Source organism: Mya arenaria, chromosome 8, assembly GCF_026914265.1.
Source record: "Mya arenaria isolate MELC-2E11 chromosome 8, ASM2691426v1".
Lineage (NCBI taxonomy): Eukaryota > Metazoa > Mollusca > Bivalvia > Myida > Myidae > Mya > Mya arenaria.
The window spans coordinates 61,756,044-61,780,648 of record NC_069129.1 but is presented as its reverse complement, the minus strand read 5'-3'; the positions used below and the strand labels follow the sequence as shown (position 1 = coordinate 61,780,648).

General features: G+C 39.1%; 1 protein-coding gene across 1 annotated transcript; it reads right to left on the bottom strand.

The window, feature by feature from the left end:
• Positions 1 to 8,200: 8,200 nt before the first annotated feature.
• On the bottom strand, positions 8,201 to 24,398 carry LOC128243158 (sacsin-like). The gene is made up of 6 exons (XM_052960733.1): positions 24,327 to 24,398; positions 22,578 to 22,622; positions 20,214 to 20,341; positions 17,644 to 17,760; positions 10,673 to 10,820; positions 8,201 to 8,978 (listed from the first exon to the last, which is right to left on the bottom strand). The coding sequence occupies exons 2-6, from the start codon at positions 22,579 to 22,581 to the stop codon at positions 8,206 to 8,208; spliced, it is 1,170 nt and encodes a 389-aa protein (XP_052816693.1). The 5' UTR covers positions 22,582 to 22,622; positions 24,327 to 24,398; the 3' UTR covers positions 8,201 to 8,205.
• Between the last annotated feature and the right edge of the window lie 207 nt (positions 24,399 to 24,605).

Here is a 24,605-nt window from a genome sequence, read left to right as displayed (position 1 = left end):
AATTTTATACCCATAATGTCCATTGTTGTTTCTACATTCTTTGCATGTTTATGTTCAAACATATTTGCTTCCTTCACAAAATATCGCACTACGTTAAATACTCCGCCGGTGTTATCGGACTCACAACTTGGGAACACCCAATCGAGTTTAACGGAGGTACGGTTTTCGATTGAGTAGGTAGTTGTTAATGCCGGAAAAACAGTGAACCGTTCTGCGAATGCTCTTTGATAAAATGATGTCACAAAATTATTCCAATATGCACCTTCTGACACAGGTAAACACGGAAAATGCTGGTAATACAGGGACACACATTCATTCATTATAAGTTGTCTATGCCAAATATCCTTGCAATCTTGTTCAAAATACTTTTGTAAGTACATAAGCGCAATATTCAGTGCCTCGGTGACCAAGCAGGAAAGCACACATTCATTCCAGGACTTTCTGAAACCCTCCTCCCATAACCCACGCCGTCCTCGATCCAATGCAAAATGTCCGTTTACATTAAAAGGCATCCCGGTGTGTATAGGAAGAGGAAGGAAGCAGTAGGCCACGCCTTTGATCGGACTGAATTCAGTGTTGGTTTTGCTGTGGTATTTTTCTTTTACCCGACTTTCGATTAAAGACTTAAAGCTTTCTTGTGGCAGCCTTACGGAAACACCGGCGAAAGGAAGCAAGCCAAGTTCGCCTCCGTCGAACGCTTGTGTAATATGTTCTTCAAGCGGTTGATCACTTTGCTTTACTCCAAATGTATTAGTAACTAACCACTTAACGTCTTTGCTGTAACTGCTTTTAACGGTCATTTTATAGGTCGTTTCAAATAAATCCACAGACAGATTGCCCAGCTTATTTTCTTTGTTCTGTTCGCAAACAGATTTGACCTTTGTGAAAAACTGTGAACGGTTTTGTTCATCCTCCCGAGACAGCAACGTTTGCACTTTAAAGTCTTCCGACAGTTTACCCTTGTTGTATGTCATAAATTTTATACAAGTTACGTGTTTAAGAAAATGTAAGCAATCAGCCGTATTTTTGGTGAACTTTAACATAATATCGTCTAGCTGTTTTTCTGTAATGCAATATTTACTTAGCGGGGATGATGTTGCCCGAAGCGGAAGTCTGAACACGGTTCCCTTACTAGAAACAAATGGTGGGTAGTTTTTAAGTGTACCAGGGAACTCTTTGTTAAGATCGCTCACTTTGAAACGTATACCTGGTTCGCCTTGGGAGTAATCTCCGATGCTTTTCAGCAAAGGGTCAAACAATACCAACTCTCCCTCTTCGTCTAATCCAGGTCCTTTTGTCCAGAACGAAGGACAATCTGTCAAATTATAGACTGCGTTGAATCCAACACCAAATTGACCAGTTTTAGTAGGGTCGTCTGATTTACTTCCCTCGCCTAGGTTCTGAATCCCTATAAAGTCTTCTGTATTAAAAAAACTGTTATTATATACACAAAGCGCTGGAAGGTCATTACCTTGATGTTCTAATGATTTTGCCCTTTTTGACTCATGGCGTCCGTAGAATTTTATAAAATGTACTTCTGTCGCCCCTGCATCATCAGCATTTTGTATCAATTCTTTCATTATGCCTTCATCGCACGGATAATCTTTCAAAAGACCTTTAAGTCTAGTTGTTAACTTCTCGCGTTGACCAAATGGCACAGCAGTAGATATGCTTTGCAGGAATTGGACCCTTTTTGTCTGCACTCCTATCTTTCTTGCTAGATTCGGTGCAATATCACCATGTAACAACATTAGACCTTTTGAAGTAATTATCTCGGGGTCCTCTATCGCAAGCATGTGTGTTGGATGAAGATATCCATCTGAATTCGGTGCAACAATAAAGTCCCGATCATCGACGTGTATGTCATCATAAGTCTTACTCTCTTTACTCATACCATTTTCAAAATTAATAAGCAGATTTACAATGCTTTGGACTTCGTTGCATTGTTTCCCTTTCCATTTAGCTTTTTTCTGTTTGAGAATGTTTATAATATCGTCAACACTACATTCAGACTTAACTCCAAACTTGTGAAATACTCTTTTCTGTGATTCCGATAGATTGTGCAAACCAAAAAGGTCAGGAGGACACGATCTTTTCATATTGAAAACAACGTTACTTGGACACACAACTGTATCAACCACTAAAACGATAGGCTTCGTTAAAATAGTTTTGGAACTTGATTTGATAGATTCTTCGACTTGCTGATCTGTTAGATTCACTGACAACCTATCAAATGCATTGTATATCGACTCATAAATACGTTGCGTTGTTTGGTTATAATGGTCATGCGGGCTTGTAAATTCAGTGGCTAAACAGTCAAGTTGCCGTACCAGAATGTCTATTGATAGCAACTTACTATCAGCGAGTCCTAATAAGGTAATCAAAGCTTGGGGAGTATGTCCGTCAAATAGTTCATCGAATATGCATTCTACTGACCCAGCACAAAGACTGAAGCTGTATGGAAATAAATGCTTTGGTTGTCCTAGTAGTAGCGTCCTTGAAGAAATCGAATGCATTTTACACCGTTTCTTTGTATCACAAACGACAATATGTTCACATGACTCGGCTCTCCATGAGAATTTCCAGTCAGTAGGTGTTGTCAGGACTGGGAGGAAGTAAGTTCTTTTTACTGATTTAAGTTCATCTGTTTCGACCAACGCACGTTGCCCTTCAGTAGTTTTCAAATACGACAAAATACATTTAATCCGTGACCTGCAGCATTCTACACAATTTTTCGAAAGTCTCAAAACACTCTGACATCTGCCCAGGAGCATGTGCGCGGGTAGGAATTTATCATGCATACCGAGTTGTATAAGCTTCAGCATTATGTTTTTTTCGCGCAATCCACTTTTCAATGAGATGAATATTTCCTCATTAGCTTGGTACATACGGGCTATATTTGAATCGTGTCGTACAAGTTCAGACACTTTCTTAAACGTTCCATTCGGTTCAGTGGGAAAACATCTGTTTTCCTTTAGAGCTTTAACAATTTCAGGATCGTCCTGAAGAACTGCATAACACAGTAAATAATTTCTCTCCTCTTCCTTATCAGCCCAGTACGGCGATTCAATCGAGCAAAGAAAAAATGGCAGTATCTTTGTCATAGACAAAACGGTATCTGTGAAAAGATGTTTCTTTTCTTTATTATACTTTTGTATATTCTTGTAAACAAATCTTGGAATTCTAATCACAGACTTCGATTGATCAATAGGGATATTAATAAGCATATTGTAACATATGTCTTCCATTTTACTATCTTGAATTCTTGCATCTAACATAAGAATTTCGTCAAAGGCGTAATAGCAATCCCTTCCCCTAAATATTGGAATATTTTCCTCAATAACGCTTCGATAAAACCCTGTTATAAAAGGACCAATAACATCCTTATCTTTTTCTGGCCATAAGTCATACACGTCGGGAATGTTCCCTTCACACCTTAAATCCATACTCACAATATGCATCAAATGATCTGTAAACGCTTTAACCACAGACTTTGCAAGTAACTCGTTGTTCCATTTTATTTTCCCAGGGTCAGATTTATCATCTTCCGTTTTAACAAAGAGACCTTTCCGATCAGAAGTCACATTAAAAAATCCATTTATGTGAAACTGCAATCCTGTTCTCACCGGTAAAGGCAGGAAACAAAACAAGTGTCCTTCGTTATAATATCCCGACGGAAGCTCGTGTAACCGCAGTATTTTTTTTGTCGTTTTGTCAACAGGGGTTGCAACAGCCGTGAGTGGGAAATGTTCTATAGCTGTCGTAATGTGTTCTCGGGGGTTCATGTTCCAAGTGACTAGCCAAGTTGATTGATTTTTAGTTTTACATGGCGTTTCAAGCCAAATGTTACAGGGATAGAATTCCTGTTCGATGCGAACGGTTTCATTTATATTCAGAACCTTTTTCTGATCGAAATGTTCACCGGCATCTAGTATTATATTTCGGCCAAGAGGAAGATAGGGTATCAATGATTTCCGAACAGTATAACACAGGCTTGCTTTAGTTACTGACATGCCATCTTGAATATGGTACAGATTAACTGTTTTCACGTTCTGGCAAAATAACAAAAGATTTCCTGCAGTTTTCATGAACATGCTTAACAACTCTTTGACTTCAGCATTGTTATAGACTTTTTTAGATATTTCACTGACATCGGCTTGTTTTGCTGTTCGTAAAGGTAATCTGAAAAGAGATTTATTGAAGTTCTGTAGTGACTCACTCAGCAGATTGCATCCGAAAATCCCTTCGTAAGGCTTAAACTGGTCTTCGTACCGTTTTATAAGCATTTGTTTAGACAATGGAATTCTAATTCCACTCCTTAATTGAGCGTTTACTCCTTCAAGGTATGTTCCGTGTGGATCAAACATTACCAAATAACCACCAGATATAAAGCTAGGAACATCTGTTAAATTGTACACTGAACAAAATCCTAAGCCAAATTTTCCTATCGTTTTCTTGGACTTCTTTGTAGCTCCATGTAATTTAGTTATATTCTTTAAGTCATCTTTGGTAAATACGGCATCATTGTACACCCATAGTGCCGGACCTTGGCATTCTTCAAGTTGCTTACTCAATAGACGTTGTTTTGCATCATTATTCTTCCTTTCGTCATATAGAAATGACACTTGAGTGGCATGAGCATCGTCAGCATTTTGTATTAATTCCTTTGGAACAGAAAGGCCGTCAGTGTAGCTATCTATTAAAATGTTATTTAACCTAGTAGTTAGCTGTTCATTTTGTCCCCATTCCTCTATCCCTACATCTTCGGCAGCCAATAAACAGCTTCTTGTGACCGATTTCACGCCCAATTTAATTAACGTTTGGTGGTTCAGAGATGGATGAACAAACTTAAATTGGGCACCTTCATCGCTTGCTTCCATATACATTTCTGGTTCGTCATCGTACACACAAGCTGTAAGTTCTGCAAATTCAATTCGATTTTCAGTCGTTTCAACCATTATGATGACGTTTGACTGTAACCATTCCTCGTCAATAGTTTCGTTTGCCAAACGATCTAAAACCGAAGAAACACGAGTTCTGTCAAAACCTTCATCACCTGTTATATGTTCTTGTAAATATTTTTCTCTAATGTCATGCAAAAAACGCGCCAGCACAGTTTTATCTTCTGTTAAATTACAACCAATTTCCAGAAACAGGCGCCTCATGTTTTCAAATTCACGGGGAATGAATTTAAAATATGGTGAGAGGTTGATACTTGTTACTCCTTCTCGTTCAATTATAGCCCTATCCGGGGTACAAAATCCATTCTCTGTCCATATCAGTGCATTCTGCACAAACGCTTGTTTCCTTTCGATTGACTCTCTAAGTCTCTGGTGTAAATATTGAAATGCTTCAACAACCATCGAACGAAGTGTTTGCTCATACTTTCTGTTCGAAATGACCTTTTTAACTCTCTTCAGGTTTTCGAGGACATCATCAACAGACGGCTCTTCGTGCCATTGGTAGAAAGTAGACAGAGGAACGCAGCGTGATTCTATTACAGGTCGAACAAGACAAATAAGTTTCCATTGTTGCATTATTTTCAAACTGGATGGCATACACAAGGAAACTGATTGTTTACATAGTTCTCCTGCACCATCAAACATTTCTTTGTAGCTTGTGAAACACTGTAGATTCCGAATCGCCTCACCGAGAGTTACACTTGATCGTAATAACATTTGAAGGATTTCAGGATTTGTTTCTATGTATTCTTGAAACGCTTTTGCTTTGTCAACAATATGTTCCAGGTGGTCTTTGTTTGTGCTCCAGTTGTGTAATGTAGTGGCCACGCTATATATGTCATCTACACTAATTTTGTCATAGCTTTTCAAACCTATCATCTTTAGCTCGGTGCGATACTTCGTTAACGCTTGCCTGTTTTCATACAATTTGTCTTGTCCAACGAAGAGTCGTTCGATATTTCTATCCAATGAATCAAATAAGTCCGAAGCTTTGACGCGTACGTTCCCTATCAATAGAAATGGTATTTTCGCTGCCAACTCCAAGAGACGAGAATTGCTCTGAAACGACCCAATTTTAGAGAGGAAGAATTCCATAATAATTTTATTTTCTTCAGTATAGCCCTTCACAGACGACAGTTTCATTAATTTCTTTTCAAGAAGTTGCTCGAGAGTGAGTTCGGTTACCCCTAATGTTTGGAGAAATCGTCTTTGCTGGTCCCCGGCCAGTACACACGGGAAAGGTAACGTCACATTGTTTGGAACTTTTTTTAAAACCAGTAATTCGACAAACTTGTTGACTGCCCTCAAGTCGCTGAATGTCTTTTTCGTTTTACTATCGTGCACAACAGGGAATATGTTCAACGATGTTATGAACGTTTTTCCATTTTCGTTTAATGTCGAACTTTGTGTAAGAAAATAGAATAAATTTTCTTTGTCTGCATCATTTGAGAGTTCGTTGAAATTGGCCATGTGATTCTCTTGATTGTCAGAATCCGCAATTTCATTCAATATCTGTACGAGATTTTCTAAGTACGGTGGATTAAAAAAATGTCCCGCATATTGATGCACAAAAGATGGCACATCTGGTAAAACGGTAATGCCAAGAAGCTCCAAAGGACGAACAAGCTCTTTTGAAATCGTAGCGCCACGGCATGCACCAAGGACCAAGCATGGGGTGCTTAAAGGAATCAACTTGACTCTGTACTTGTTGAGAAAGCTTCCACTTTGCAGATATGGCACCAGCGACAAGGAAGCGAAGTTTTCAATGTTTCTTCCAATGACTCTCCAAACGTTTTCTAGCCACTGGACATTTATCGGTGAACTGTCGCTAACTGTATCGGTACAATCAAGGTATCTCGACATCGTTTCTTGAAGTAATGTTTTAATTGCAGTCTCTGTGATTTCCGTGAGTTGAAACAACCCTTCAATACAATAATGTTCAGATTTTTGACATGCTTGAATTATCCAGACTTCAATATTTGCTATCAACTATAAGAAGGGGAACAGTCAAAATCGCATGTACTAGTTATGATAAAAAATGTTTTTGCATTGCTTATTTACACTCAACATATAGTTTTCATTCCAGTTTATGTTTTATACAGTTTTAAGGACGAAGGTATTTAAATCTGTATTGTTGAAAACAATTGCAGATGGAACTAGAGGTAAGTTTTTAGGAAGTTTAAAAGTGGTTGACGGAAACACGCTTAAACACGCTTTGGTGATCTCCAAATTATTTTGTTGTCCGTTTTAAAAATGTCTACAAAGCATTGTTGTATTAATTAAACAGGAAGAGTTGTGCCAGATAGTTAATCTAACAAAAAACCGACATTTGCAAGACTGTATTGATTCGCATGGACATAATAAGTCAATATAATTATTTTTTTATCTTTCGTACTATAATTTGAATCTAGCGGGAGAACAACAGGAGAATATGAATTAACAATCCTTAGATTCAATCTTTTCTACGTACCTGATTTGTAAACGGTCTCCCTTGCATCTGGAGCAAGAAACCTGTTTGTCAGCAACGGAAACAGGGATATGATCTTCTCATCGCAAATGTTGATCGGCTCTCCCCGTTGGTGAAACGCAGCCCAATCACGCGACGCAAGCAGTATCAGGTGTAAATTTTCAAGCTTTGTGTTATCAGCATCGGAGACAAGGTATTCGAGAATATTCAGTTTCGCCTTGTCGTCCAAATCCATGTACTTCATATTTTGTTTCATGTATCTAGCCAACAGTAAAGGTGTCACGTCCGTTACTTGTCCAGGAAATAATTGTTTGAATGTAGCAACAGTTTCATCTGGCACTTCAACAAGATATTGGCCCATGTATTGTAAACATTTCTTCACCGAAGAACGAACGTGGTCAAGATGTCTTGGTAAATTATCAAACGAGGCAAATATACTCTGCTGCAATGGAATCCAAGCGTTTAAATGTCTGCAGAAGAAGATCTTCTCAGACTTGACCAAGCTTAAAGCATTGAACATGAATTGTCTCCACTTGTCCAAGACATTTGGAAAATCAGGAATGAGTCTATTGATATTCATTATATCCTCATTTGGGTTTCCATTTCGCTGGGCGCGATGTACCAGATAGAGATATATTGCTTTGAATGTCTTTGGCAATGCCTCAGTCACCATATATTGATTCCATAAAACATTTTTGTCATATATTTTCTGCATCTTCTGTTCATCTGTAACCCATTTTAGATGGTGTCTGTTTTGGCTTAGCGCAAAGAATCCGTTCACATGAAAGGTAAACCGGTAAGCTTTGATCCTTCTTTCGGTAAAGGCATGAAGCAATATATATGTCCCTCAAACTGTTGACGAGACTGATCTAAAGAAACAGCAATGGAAACACAAGGACTCATGCTTATGTCTTTGTCATTGATTAGTGTTAGAAATTGTCCAGAGGCAGAAGTGCCAACAAAGTAGTTTAACACAGCCCAATAGTAATCTGTAACCTGTCCATCTGTTGTAACTTCTATGCAGTAATCTGTCATACTTGTGACATCACTACTGTTTGTGTCCATTTTGGCAATAAACTCTTCCCTTGCATGTCGAACCTGGTGCTCAGCATCTTTGATGCGTACATGAAAACTAGGCCGTTTTCTGTTGTGTTCATGCGTACCGAATGTTGATGTACGTTGATAACATTCTTTCGCTGTAAAAACTGTCAGCGATTCCAGGTTTCTTAAGAAAATGAGGATGCTAGGTGCCTCAGACTTCAAGCCATCCAAAAGATCAAGAATCTTGCGTTCGTCGTACAATGTGTCAGACAAAGGGGACGCTCTTTCCCTTAAAGGAAACCAGAACAACGTTCCGTTGAAATGTCCATCACTAATCATACGCTGATCTACGCCAAAATATCCACCAAGGCCATTGTAAAAATCGTTCATGTCAAGTCCCTCCCAGGGATCGTGCATCAAAGGTATTTCAAAGAAGGCATTCACTCTGTCAGTCGGTTGTTGCGGATCAATCAACAACATTTTGTCTCCGCTGATGATACAAGGGTAGTCTGTAAAGAAGAGACAATACATTGCCCCATACCCTTGCATTGCCATGTGCATGGTATCTTCTTATTTTAGAGGGAAATTGTGTAAACACAGGCATTGTATTAAAACTTGAATGGGGCTGTTGAAGAAATGCTATTCATGAAAATAGACCAATTGTATGGTAAACCAGGGGTCATATTCACTGAGAATATGAAGCATGGTAAATCCTGTTATTTAAGATAGAAATGCTCGGTACTTATCATCATTAATGATCTAGCTGTAACAATTACATGTATATAAACTCCAGGAAAAAAGAAACGCTTCATGTATACATTGTAATGACACCAATTTGTCAATAAACAAACGTGGAGATCGAAAAGATGTCCCCATAACTTGTCTTTCTCTAAATGTACACGTGATTTCTTTTTTTAACGGCTTCATTGCTTATGCATGCACGTGCACATCGGTGATAATCGAAAATCGTCATAGAATGTGTCGTTTTAAGACCTTATGGTGTTTCATTAAACATTTACAGTCGATTAAACGAAAAAAAAATCAAAAGTTAGCGAAATTTAAAATGCCACGTTTAAATTGTGAAAATCGGAATAGGATTTAAGGCCAACTCGATGCTGGTGTTTCTCAGTCTTTTGTCGCAACTCGGTTAAATGTGAGTAGAACGACTATTGTGCTTCTTGTGAGAATATTTAGGGATACTAGGATGGTAAAGCTCAGGTGCACCACTCCCCGTCAAGACGTACATACATACGCCGTCATTTGCGCGAAGTGCTTTCATGTGCTTTTGACCCAATCTTTCGGAACGTCATCGAAGAGCGAGGCGTCACTGGGCTCAGAATCATCTTCGAAGGCGTGATTGGAACAATTTTGTGTTAGTGGTGAATCACGCTTTAACTTGTTCCACACTGATGGCTGAGCGAGTGTATTGTCGACGAGGGGAACGATTCAACAGGAACGTCATTCTTAAAACTGGTCGATATGGAGAGGGTGTGGGGTGCCATAAACCATATTTAATACTCTAGAATGGCCCGGATCTAGAACCTATTGAACATGTGTGGGATGAATTAGGAAGTCGTTTATGAGCTTGACAACACATTGAGAGAGGAATGGGCTCTTATTCCGCGGCAAGTGGTGCGATGTTTGTGTCGATCAATGCCGTCCAGAGTAAGAAAATGTCTCCAACGTGGGGTGGGCATACTCATTATTAAAGCTCATGAGAAAACTTTACCTGCCTCTTCCGTTCCGACGTCTTTTATCAATCAACGTTGCTGTTTAATCAAATAAATTGTGTGTGCGCTTGTTGATAGTTTTCGCTCCTATGAAATTGTTATTGTTAAAATATATATCTTACAAAGTTTTATTTTTCACTTCATACAAAGGTGTGGTGTTTCTTTTGTCCTGGAGTTTATAAAAAAATAGACTTTTCCTCGAGTTTAAACGACGAACTAAGGACGTTAGTGAATACTGAACCTTGACTACTAGAACGACACGCCCTATCACAGCAAACAGAAGTGTGAAGTTATTCTTAATTCCCAAAAGCAATCAACAGATAGAACAAATATGGAAGGACACTATGATTGACGGTGAAGCAACACAAGTGAGAGGTTTATGATATTCTTAAATCCCAACCGAAATTAACAGATATAACAAATCTGAAAGGACACAGCGAACAAATCATTTCAAAAGATGGCCAGTAAGCTACCTGTAATGTGAAACACAGACTTGAATCCGAGCCCGAATCTACCGACTTTAGATTTGTCCTCCTCTTTTATGCTGCTGTATATCATCGTAATGCCCTCCCAGTCCTGTTCCGTGAATACTGCATCGTTATACACGCAAAGTGCGGGAGCCTGAAATGTAAATTGCCAACGTTATACACGTAAATACACAAAGCCAAAGTAATGTAAATTACTACATCCTTTGTTATACGCCGACAGAGTGGATGTCATACAATGAGCCAATGCTGTGGCTATAAACCACCATAGCATATGATCGGTACATCAGGCCATAAACAAGGAGCATTTTTCTCATGATTAACAGGCCAAGATCGGGATTCTGACCTTAGAACAGTTACCTTTTAAGTAAATAATTATATACCCATCATATTTACACCTCAACTTCCATTCCTTAAATAAACTGCTTTTCGGCAATTGCGTTCATCAATCGATGAACGCAACATCTTCGGATATGTTCGGATCGTAATTCATTGCATAACAATATACATGAAAGCTACTGATCTTGCTATTGGTTGTATTGTGTCTGCAGGTCCCGTAAAATATAGATCAACATTTTTAAAATTGTTAGTTTATTATATTTTAAATATATTGGTACCAGAAGTGTTTCAATTTTACGTTTTAAAGTGATTTCAAGTGGTTGATCTTTTCCCGCGTTATTGTCACGTCATTTGAAAAAAATGTTTCCGGTTATAGTCGGGTCGTTCTATTTACAGAATGGGTAAGAACGGATTACTAAAAGGTTTTCTTAAATGAAATGAAGTATTTTTTAAACAATTCTTGAATGAAATAGTGATCTATTTGTGTAAATATAAGGAATGAATTGCGGGGTTGATGTCATTATCGGGGATATGAACGCAATTGGGTTGGTCAAAGTACGCGTGGAGTCCTTCGGACTCCACACACATTGACCAACCCAATTGCGTTCATACCCCGATAATGACATCAACCCCGCAATTCATTCCTTAAATAAATCCACACGCAATACATATTGATAAATACGTTAGTCCGTATTACACTCCTGGGCCCAATTTCTCGAAACTTCTTAAGGGTCTTATAGCAGGATTTAGCTAAGCTCGCTATTTTTGTTTTTCAATAATTTGCGTAATATTTACTTCTTTAAAAACTTTAATATTTTGGATAGGAATTAAATTTATGCTTATCACAATCAACCATTTTCCTGTCATAAAAGTTCAATTTAAGTATGTATTTTAGCTAATTGAAATTAGCTACTTAAGCCTGTTAAGCTTAAGAAGTTTCGAAAAATCGCGGCCAGAGCATTACGGCCTTATTTCACTCTTGTGACGTCACGTCATAGCAAGTATCGTTGCGCGATGTTAAAATGACGTCATAAAACAAAATAGTGCATCGTTAAAATGACATTAATTATGAAAATATGTGGCTTTTAAGTGATTTAAATAGTATATAATAAAGGGTTATTAGTACTTCGTTTTGATCTGGAATGTCTTATTCGACTCTCGTGGAATTTTTGCCTCGTGAAATCCGAATCTGCAAAAGACTCGAGTCGAATACAAGCTCCCGGATCAAAACGCAGTACTAACAAGAGATGTTTGTCAAACATTATGCCCCCCCCCCCTGAGCGCCATGTTGTCAGGGTTATATGGGCAATTGAATGAAATATGCATGGTCCGAACTCACAGCTGATTTGTCACTGACATTGGATGCCGTTGAGGCAGTTTTAAGATAATGACCATTGCAAGTTTGAGGATATAGTGTGTTATGATCATGACCTTTGACTCTATGACCTCAAAATCCATAGGAGTCATCAGCTGGTCACCAAAAATCTAAATGTCAATTTTTAGGGCCATAGGTGCAGGCATTGACAAGTTATCACACAGACAAGCTTTTTTCGTTCAATGTCACTGTGACCTTGACCTTTGACCTGATGACCCCTAAAATCATATGGGGTCATCTACAGGTCAGACGCATGTCAAGTTCGAGGGCCATAGGTGCAGGCATTGTCGAGTTATCACTCGAAACATTTTCGCATTCAGGGTCACTGTGAACTTGACCTTTGACCCGATGACTCCTAAAATCAATAAGGGTCATCTACTGGTCAGGTCCAACTTCCATGTCAAGTTTGATTATCATAGTTTCAGGCATTGTTGAGATATCACTGGGAGAAGATTTCTTAACCTTTTTGCGTTAAAGGTTACTGTGACCTTGACCTTGGCCCGATGACCCCCAAACTCATTAGGGGTCATCTACTGGTCAGGCCCAACCTTCATGTCAAGTTTGATGACCATAGGTCCAGGAATTGTTGAGCTTGCTTTCAAGGTCATTGTGACCTTGACCTGACCCCTTAAATCAATAGGGGTCATCTACTGGTCAGGCCCAACCTCCAAGTCAAGTTTGAGGGCCATGGGTGCAGGCATTGTTGAGTTATCACTCGGACAACCTTTTATCATACAAGGTCACTGTGACCTTGACCTTTGGCCCAATGACCCCTTAAATCAATTGGGGTTATCTACTGGTCAGGCCCTACCATCAAGTCAAATATGAGGGCCATGGGTGCAGGCAGTGTCGAGTTATCACACGGACAACCTTTTAACATTCAAGGTCACTGTGACTTTGACCGTTGGCCCGATGACCCCCAAAAATAATAGAGGTCATCTAATGGTCAGGCCCAACCTCCAAGTCATGTTTGAGGGCAATGGGTGCAGACATTGTCGAGTTATCACACGGACAACCTTTTACCATTCAAGGTCACAGTGTCCTTGACCTTTGGCCTGATGACCCCAAAACAATAGGGGTCATCTACTGGTCAGGCCTAACCTCCAAATCAAGTATGTGGGCCACTGTTGCAGGCATTGTTGAGTTATCACACGGACAACCTATTTACCATTCAAGGTCGCTTTTACCTTGACCTTTGGCCCGATGACCCCCAAAAACAATACTGATCGGGCCCAACCTCCAAGTCAAGTATGAGGGCCATGAAAGCAGGCATTGTCGAGTTATCACACGGACAACCTTTTACCATTCAAGGTCACTGTGACCTTGACCTTTGGCCCGAAGACCCCCAAAAACAATAGGAGTCATCTACTGGTCAGGCCCAGACACCAAGTCAAGTATGAGGGCCATGGGTGCAGGCATGGTTGAGTTATCACACGGACAACCTTTTACCATTTAAGGTCACTGTGACCTTGACCTTTGGCCCGTTGACCCCCAAAAACAATAGGGTCATCTACTGGTCAGGCCCAACTTCATTATCAAGTCTGTTGGTCATAGGTCTAGACATTGTTGAGTGATCACTTGGACAAGCTTTACAATCCTTTTACCATTAAAGGTCACTGTGACCTTGACCTTTGACCTAATGAGCCCTAAAATCAATAGGGGTCATCTACTAATCAGGTCCAACCTTCATGTCAAGTTTGATGACCATAAGTCCAGGAATTGTTGAGTTATCACTCGGACAAGCTTTGATCTACCGACGGACCGACCGACCGACATGTGCAAAGCAATATATCCATCTTCTTCGAAAGGGGGCATAATAACCCTAATGTATCATATCGTTACAAACGCATACCGGGGTTTATCACTGTATAGAGCGCAAGATGATTCACTGTAAATTCACTTCGTTGTACACGCATATCAAAATGTAGTATACATATCCTTTTGTTATAAAAGAATTGAGTGGTTACGGTTATATTATACATTTTTCTTCGTTATATACGTACAGTGGAATTGATACCCACACAAAGAGTACCTACAATATACAGACACAATCGCTTATGATATACGACAAAGCGGTACATGCAATGCACACATTTAATTGTAATATGCACAGAGCGGGGCCCGTGAAATACAGATTTCATTGTTAGACACACACAACTCGAAACTTGTAGTTTTCAAATTTCATCGAAATTCGAGTACAAAGCGGGACCGGTTCAACTTCTATCATTAAACACGATCAGCGATCACCTGCAGCGTACATATTTCTTCGTTATTCACAAACAAAGCAAAGACCTGTAATTTGTAATTATCGCCAAACGCTCTCAGAGCGGGTGTATGCAATCAACATATCTATTGTTTACAGTTTGTTAACGCAAAGAGCGGAGATTTGTAGCGTACATATTTATTGTTATGCAACAGCACAAGGAATTGAGTTATAATTAGGGATGGAAGCGAATATCCGAGTATTCGGATATCCGGATATCACGCAAGTATTCGGATACCAAAATGGGTATTCGAATATTCGTTAAGAATTAAAATTTCAATGAAATAGCTTAGCAGAGACATAGCAATTGTTATAAAACTTTTCAGATGAAATATTTCAGGTGATCAACAGTGTCTGTCGCGAAGTGGGTATGTGTCACAAATCGTCTGCTAATTTGGTGTTTGTACACAGGCGTGATAGTGTGTCCTTGTGCAGCACCCTGTGAAGTTCTATGACCTTGTTTACAATGACAAATGTTGTTTTATGATATCAGATGTGCTTAATTGACACTAATTGGCACTAGTTGAAATTAAACGGATTGATCATTAATCCGCAGGAATTGATCGTCCAATCACAAGATAAGGGTCGTGCAATCAAAGCTTTTAATGACCAATCGTATTTTTGATGAATATGCATGAAGAAATTATTGCTATCTGAACAATAAATATAAAAACAAATTTGTTTATTTTTTCACTTTTCAATCAAATTTCCATAATTTTGCATCTTGTAATTGTGTTTTGAATTATTAATCGTTATTCCTGTATCATGACAACGGAAATATGCCTCCAACATTGACTTCAAGTTTTTGGAAGTATTTCACAAAATCCGAGGATGGTAAAAGTGTTGTGTGTCAACTGTGTAATGTTAAACTGGTATATTGTGGTGGAACTTCAAATCTTAGAAATCACATGAAAAAACACCCCGTATGCAGTCCACCGAATACGCCTTCAAAGTCCACCATAAGGCAGACAACTCTTGACGTCACCATGTCCACTATTTTTTTTATACGATATGTAAACATGTTTAGTTTATTGATGAATAAAAAAAGTACACGCATGTAAATAAAGAAAAATCAGATCGTCTTTTTGTCTTCTTATCTTTTCCGCAATTATATCCTTCATCAAAAAACACCGCAGAAATTGTAGGTATTGCATTAAATCAAACAATATAATGAAATAAAAATACAATCGACTAATCAAATAATCAAAGCGTCATTTAACATGAAACCTGCTGATAAATAACAAACTCGAAAGCTCGTGGCAGTAACCAAGCAACCACCTCGGCCGAAGTGACTATCAAATTCGCGAGGTGTTTATGTGGTATTCATCGTGAGTTTTATGACGTAAAATGAGTTGTTTAGCTTTGATTGATACATTATAAATTATTAAGATTGAGAAAGAATGAATGAAAAAGTGAAATTGCCATATGACGAATTATAAATTAAGTGGACACTTGTGTCAAATAACAGAAGGTGGGTGACATATAATAGGAAATTTACTTATTATGAAAACAATTTGATACGAGTATCCGGATAGTATTCGAATACTTGATACGAATATCCGGATACCGATTTGGTATCCGGTTTCCATCCCTAGTTATAATGTACATATTCCATCGTTATACAAGCATTGGCTGGGACTTCCAATATACATATTGTATGCCTATATTCACACAAGGAGGTTGTCTGTAATGTACAGATTCATGGCAATATACGCACGGGACTGGAACCTGCATTCTATATACATGTATGACATAGCTTTATACGCACATACTGGATGCCGTTATGTACAGATTGAGTTTTGTGAAATGGAACTACCATATTTAAACAATCCTCTGCAGAACATAATCCTGCTAATTGCACTGATGTCACAGTAGGGGCCAGTTTCCTGTTTATTTGTTTGTTGGTTCAGTGTCATTTAGGGCCCATTTCTAAAAAAAACTCAAAAACTGCACAGCATGATATACAGATCGGAAATCTGATAAGACACTTACATATAGACATTTAGATTAAGATCAAAACACAGACATTGTGTACAATATTATTTTTATTATTTTTATATTTTTTGGAGGTGGGGGGGGGGGTCACTTATAGAAGGATTAAACTAGGCATTTAAGCATAAGGTGTGTCCGTAAATGACAAAGTACTCTAGAATACCGAAAATCGGATATGACGCCTGTCGGGGATGCCAAACTACTAAATTTACGCGCCAAAGCAAATCCAGATGCCCTCATTTAAATGCAATAATTCCTTTTTATAACACAACCTTAATCTTTAAACCAATGCTAGCATCTGTTCATCGCATGTTTCGAAAACAAAAAGTAAACCATTTGAATCAAGTAGTTATGCCTTTGATCTAGTTCAGAAAATGTTTGATAGCATGACGCAATGCACAGCGAACGTTCAGCATACATATTTGTCTTATAGCTTCTAGTTCCCCTACTGTATGTGGGCCCAAGCGTAATCTTGTTATCAATCGGACGAGGTTTGGTCTACCGACCGACCGACAGAAGCAAAGCCATATTCGACCGCTTCTTCGAAGAGGGCATAATTGTTACAATTTAAGGACCGTAAAAACAGAGTGGATAGTGTGATCAGGCTGTTAATCAAACTTGTTTGATATGTTATGCCCTCAAACAGTGTAGCACCTTGAAAAACATATTGAGTACAACGCTAAAGTAAGAGAGCGGTCAGAGTTCGTTCAAATTTGGATCGAAATCGGTGGAGATATTATGCCAAAACATTGTGAACAAGTTTGGTGAAGATTCGGTAACAAATGCAAAACTTAGAAAAACGGAAAGTAAGTGTTAGAAGACGACTAAGCCAGACAGCACGATCCCTTTTTGTCGCAGGCAACGTAAAAACATGCGATTAGTCATAGCTTTTTCAAATGTTTGGGAACATCAAATATCCATTATTTACCAAATCATTTCGTGAGACCATAGAGAACTTAAGACTGAAGGCTTGAGGTCAAGGATTGTTACCTGGAAGAATTTGGTGTAAACCGGCGCCTTGTCCCCAGCATCCCTGTTGGTGCGCCCCGCATCCAGAAGAATGCTCACATCTCGCGCACCAGCGTCCTCTGCGTTTTGTATCAACTCCTGGGGAATACGCAAAGTGAATTTTATGTATGAGTAATTTTAAATGATTCATTTACCCTTTACAGACAGTCATTTGTCCGTATAAAGACAACGTACAGAGTATAGATAATTACAACTTTGAGTAACTCAAAATAATGTACACTGGCGAAAGTATAACTTCCGCAACCGATACGAAGTCTCAAATAAATTATTATGAGTGGTCAGGAAGATTATATATTTGAATTTAACTCTTTTTGCTATCTGACAGAAAAGTAGTCCTAAAATGCCACCTTAACCTTACATGAATGAGTAATATAAGTTCATATTATTAAACCAACAAGTCAGAGGTAACGAAGGGAGTTGCTTCATGGCGATGTGTTTAGTGGTTGCTAGTTTTTGATGGTTTATCAGGTTGCTTAGGGATATAGTTGTTACAATGAAAACCATTGGTTGCTATGGTGGTCATTGGCTGTTTTGTTGTAAGTGGATGCTGAGGAAGAAATTGGTTGTTAATATTTATATATGAAAAACTACAGACAACTACTGAGGTAGTTATTGGTTGCTTAGAAAGCCATTGCATGGATGCTACGAAGGTAAGCGGTTGCTATAGAAGTAAGTGGCTACTAAGGTAAGTAATTTGGTAATAAGGTTTCTACTGGTTGCCAAGAAATCATGGTTGCTACGATGCATGTATTCGCGTAAGTGTATGGTTGCTAAGAGAGTTGCTTAGGAAGTCTATATTTGCTATGGATGAAGTTAGAAGCTAAAAAAATCACTGGTTTAAAAATATTTGTTTGCTATGGAAGTGAGTGATTGCTAATCTGACAGTCATTGGTCGCAAAAGAAGTCATTGGTTTCGATGAAAGTAAGTAGTTTTAACAGGAGACATTTGTTTCTAAGAAAGTAACTGGTTGCTAAGGAAGTCATTGGTTAATTGGATGTGTGTGGTTGCCAAGGAAGTATGTGGTTGCTTAAGAAAACATTGGTTGCTTAGGATGTTACCTATTGCTATTTAAGTATGGGGTTAATAAGGAAGACATTGGTTGATAAGGAAGTCATTGGTTGCTATGGAAGAAAGAAGTTGCTAAGGAATTCATTGGTTGCTAAGAAAATCGTTTGTTTCTTAGAAAGTTAGTGGTTGATTAGAAAGTGATTCGTTGCTATTTTACTATATTAGTACATTGTGTATACAGAAAACCTGAGACCAAGTATCAAAGGTCTAGGCTATGCCTTGCTTTGCGATTTCAAAGAGATTTTTAAAAACATTTCTTTATTAACATAAGTATACAGAAAACCTTGGACATTATTTAAACTGTCTGGGTAAAATGCCACTACATACCAAATATCAATGGTCTAGGATTTGCTGTTTCAAAAAAGATTTTCAAAGAAATTACTTAATATACAGAAAACCTAATCTTGACCCTTTGGGCATGTTACATATTTGCGGTTTGAGTGAAAATGATTTCAAATATTTTACTTTAAAAGAATGTAGAAACTTTTGGACCCAACGGACGGGTCAAACTTTGACCTCCGGGATATAATTCGAACAACCACTGCATAAGGTTATTTATCAATTATCAAAAGTCTTCGCCTTCAGAGAACATTTTCAAACTTTTTTACAAAAATTGTGACCACTGGGGCGAGCCACTTTTGACCTCAGTGACAAAACTTAAACATTCTTGGTCAATGACCACACATGAGGCTGCATACCAAATATTAAGCCGATTCGATGGTCTTGGATTTGCGGTTTCAAAGAAGATTTAAAAAAAATACTACTTGTATGTAAGTATATAAAAAAAACTCGCGACCCCAGTGTTGGTGTCACTTTTGACCCTAGAGGCATAATGCACCAGTCAGTTGTAACCACGTCCCCACCCCCAGGTCCAGGGGTATGCCGGGGATAGCCGGGGAAATGGGTCCTGTTTTTACCTTCCCGGTGGCCCCGCAGTGCCGAGTGAATGCGGTTGTTATGTCTTCGCGTCAAAAATAGCGGGGAATGGTCCTTACCTATGGTCCCTGGAGTGCGGGGGCATTTGGCGGGGAATTAGCCAGAAGTTCGTTTCCGCAAGGCGGGGATTTTACCGGGCGGTGATTTTACCAGTGCTTGGCTAGACTGAAAGTCAAAGTCCCCGCTATTCCCCGGACCTGGGGGGCCGTGGTTACAACTGACTGATGCATTATATTTGAACAAAATCCGTAAGGGACCAATAGATGACACTGAGTTTCATAAATCAATGTCGTATTTATGGTGTGGGCCTTATGGTTTAGGGCGTCCATAGGGCGACCACAATAGCTCAACCAGGTGAATAAAAAATAGAGCGTTGGTGACATTGAGTTACGACCTGCAGAACTACGTTATCTCGACAAATCGCATGTTGCACGAAAGGTTTCGAATGCGTGACAGGGATTCAATGTGTGTAAGACTACATGCAAAGCTTATACATAATATTAACGAAATAATATGCAGCCCGCACCTTCAGAATCTGTCCTCCATCCGGGTACTCAGCAAGGATCCCCCTCAGCTGCCTAATCAAAGGCGGTTGTCTCATGGCGCTAAACTGAGGCTGCCGCATCCGGACCGCATCACCCCTGCCCCCGAACGCTAAAATAGTCAACAGCGAATGTGAAATGTAGCTTACTGTGTATCTATAATTTTGTCAGGAATAGGAACTGGTCGTTTAACGTTGTACTTGAGTTATGATATCTGTTAAATAACGTCCGTCAACTGAACTGCTAGGCCATTTTGTACCGTATTATGTAACTTACTTAAGAAACAAGAGCGCAAACTATCGCAAATTAAGCCTGTTTAGAGAGAAGACACTGTTAATACATTTTTTTACAATCCAAGGGTTATAACTCTTCGAGTGACGGTGGCAACATCGCTGATTACCGAACCTAATGGAGATATTCTGCCCATACACATTCTGACCAAATTTGGTGATAACTGGACATGGGCTTCGAATGTTGTTTATAGGATGACATACTGGACAACGCCCATATGCCCGCCCGCTCTTACTCCGCAGGTGAAACAATAATACTTTATAAAATCGGGCGTATAAAAATGCTTTTAAGTTATAGCCGTTTGCCGTTACACATATGAACTATATGTGTGGCCTTAGTTTGCTAATCTTCCTCCAATGAAGTACTGTGCTTTGAACTGAACATAGTTGAAACCAAAAAGCGAAGATGAGTCACGCCCGCATCAAGGTCGGATCGACCGGAATGGTCGATGGTACATTTGTAAATAATACATGCATTGCCTTTCGAACCTAAACAAATGATGTTTGTCAAACATTATGCCCCCTGAGCGCCATGTTGTCAGGATTATATGGACAATTGAATGAAATATGCATGGACCGAAATGACAGCTGATTTGTTGCTGTTTTAAGATTATGACCATTAAAGTGTGAGGATAAAGTGTGTTATGACCGTCATGACCTTTGACTCTATGAACTCAAAATCCAGAGTCATCAGCTGGTCACCAGAAACCTAAATGTTAAGTTTGAGGGCCATGGGTGCAGCCATTGTCAAGTTATCACAAGACAAGTTTTTTTCGTTCAAGGTCACTGTGACCTTGACCGTTGACCCGATGACCCCTTATATCATAAGGGGTCATCTACAAGTCAGATGCAACTCCAAGTCAAGTTTGAAGGCCATGGGTTCAGGCGTTGTTGAGTTATCACTCGGACAACCTTTTACCATTCAAGATCACTGTGACCTTGACCTTTAGCTCTATGAATCCTAAAATCAATAAGGGTGATCTACTGGTCAGGCTTAGCATCCATATCAAGTTTATTGATCATAGGCATTGTTGAGATATCAGTGGGGGAAGATTTGTTAACTTTTTTGCGTTAAAGTTTACTGTGACATTGACCTTGGCCTGATGACCCCCAAAGTTGATTGGGGTCATCTACTGGTCAGGCCCAACCTTCATGTCAAGTTTGATGACCATAGGTCCAAGAATTGTCGAGTTTGCTTTCAAGGTCACTGTGACCTTGACCTTTGACCCCTAAAATCAATAAGGGTCATCTACTGGTCAGGCCCAACCTCCATGTCAAGTTTGAGGGCCATGGGTGCAGGCATTGTTGAGTTATCACTTGGACAACCTTTTATCATTCAAGGTCACTGTGACCTTGACCTTTGGCCCAATGACCCCTAAAATTAATAGGGACAATCTTCTGGCCAGACTCAACCTCCAAATCAAGTTTGAGGGCCATGGGTGCAGCCATTGTCAAGTTATCACTCGGACAACCTTTTACCATTCCAGGTCACTGTGACCTTGACCTTTGGCCAGATGACCCCCCAAAACCATAGGTGTCATCTCCTGGTCAGGCCAATTCTCCAAGTCAAGTTTGAGGGCCATATGTGCAGGCATTGTTGAGTTATCAATCGGACAACCTTTTACCATTCTAGGTCACTGTGACCTTGACCTTTGGCCCAATGAACCCTAAAATTAATAGGGACAATCTTCTGGCCAGACTCAACTTCCAAATCAAGTTTGAGAGCCATGGGTGCAGCCATTGTCAAGTTATCACTCGGATAACCTTTTACCATTCCAGGTCACTGTGACCTTGACCTTTGGCCCAATGACCCCTTAAATCAATAGGGACCATCTTCTGGCCAGGCCCAACCTCCAAGTCAAGTTTGAGGGCCATGGGTGCAGGAATTGTTGAGTTATCACTCGGACAAGCTTTGGTCTACCGACGGACCGACCGACCGACCGACATACCGACATGCCTGTGCAAAGCAATATACCCTTCTTCTTCGAAGGGGGGCATAATAATGAGTTTGGGTAATTAACAAAAAAGTGGTGGATTATTCAAAGTAAGCAAACTTACCCATGGTTCTTTTAACACCTCAGACTTTGTTACATAAATGTAAACCTGCGAAATTGAAAAGGCAAATCAATAATTTCATCAATACGCTTCAAAAAGAAACATGCGGGAGTCTGGAGTGCAACGAACAAAAGCAACGAGCAAAAGATATCATTCCACCATTATACCCGATGATAACAATCTTTATGGGGAAACAAACTGCATACAATCATGTCTCTTTTCTTCAATGTATTAAATATTTAATAATAAAATAATTTTAAACATATTAGCTGTTACTACTTTGTGATTTGTACAAATGTTGTCCTGCCATTGCACACAGGGGCAGGGTGCGTTGTTATGTCACACCGTACGACCATACCCCGCCCCGCCCCCCTCCAACAAAAATATTTATAAAAATAAATAATTAAGTAAGCCCAAGCTTATTAATAATGATGGGGGAACTGTACTGTTACTAGTAATAACTAACAAGAATTATACTATTATTCTATAATATTTGTAAAGGGTGAGGACTTTTCCATGTATTTCCCTATATTTGTCCAAAAGGCCATAACTTACCCAAACTGAACAATTTTAGGTTTTTCTTGGACAGCGATAATAATCTTTAAATAACTGTACACTTTTAGTTTTACCGAAAATAATTGCCATTTCAAACCCGAGATGCAAAAAAAAAACATGCTGCTAGACGAAACAACTTATTACAGTTTGTCCTACTTTGAAAGCCAATGAGATTGCTGCATTTCGTTTTAAATTTGAAAAATATTTCCCATATTCTGCAATTCGTCCCTGATATGAACATATCTTGTGTGTTTATTAAATTTTACACCAAAATTAATCAACAACATTTCAAACAAAAAGTTTTTAAAGAAATCATTATCACTATCCAGAATTGTAAAGTCCATGACGCTAACTTTTTAGAACAAAAGCCAACACGAGACTGCGACAATTTAATTCTTAGGTCTGCATGTACCGCACCAGACATCACGTGACATCAAAGAACCGGTGCCGCGCCACTAGATTATTTCCCTGGCTTGTCAATCAATTTTTGGGTGGAGTCGGCGTTTGTCAGTCAACGTTTTGCCAGGTGTGCGGACGTGACAAACTGTAAGCAAGTTATCTTTCATATTTGTTAAAAATATGGAACATATTGCTGCGCTCGCCTTCGGCTCGCTTGCAATATATTCCGTATTTTTAAAAATATGAAAGATAACTAATACGTAACCCGCAAATTTCACCCAGGTTTTCCTTATCGCCATATATGGTATCATCAATTCAATACGTGTGGCTAACAAGCACATTAAATCTATTAAGATACATGCAAAATATATAAGATGACAAAATTGTGCGGCATAACAACACACCCCAGTAGTGGCTCCAGGAAACGACGTGAGAGGGGGCGTAGCTTAGGGGCGTAACCTTTTAACTTCCCCAAAGGAAATCTTAACAATACCTAATTCGAGATGGTGCTTTTTGGGAATATTTTATTATATTCCTTTTTATCTCCTATATAAAAAGAAATATGGACGATTTAGGGCGCCCCCACCCCTCCTTGATCCGCTAGTGCACCCTGCACCAGTGTGTTACCATAGCAACTATCAGCGGATAGGAAATCATACAATTTTAAAATAACATATATGCTACTATATGTCAAAGATACAGTAACAAAAGTAAGACATGTACACAGTAATGCACCAGTCATTTGTAACTGTTGTACAATTGACTGGTGCATAATGCAATATAATAATGAAAGCCTACCTCAGTAATGACAGAAGATTTAAACGCATAGCTATCCGTCTATCTTCATAGCTCTCCGTCGATTAAACTGCGCAGTTTCATACCACGTGAGGCCGAAGAATTCCGAAATCGATATCCCTTGATTTTCTAAAAATCATATATACATGTCCCTGGTCTGGGCAGAACTCCAAGTTTTAGCGTCTCTGTTTAATTTGTAAAACTATGGTGGCATATAACTGCCGTAAGATTACCTATTAACGTTTGCGAATGTTTTGTGTTAACGACTCAATTTTCGCGATA

What these genes read in the sequence shown, in the direction of transcription:
- LOC128243158 (XM_052960733.1), bottom strand. An exon ending in ATGGAGGACAGATTCTGAAG is followed by an intron (nt 17,761 to 20,213) that starts GTGCGGGCTGCA and finishes CGTATTCCCCAG; the next exon opens with GAGTTGATACAAAACGCAGA. An exon ending in TTTACACCAAATTCTTCCAG is followed by an intron (nt 10,821 to 17,643) that starts GTAACAATCCTT and finishes TTTACATTTCAG; the next exon opens with GCTCCCGCACTTTGCGTGTA.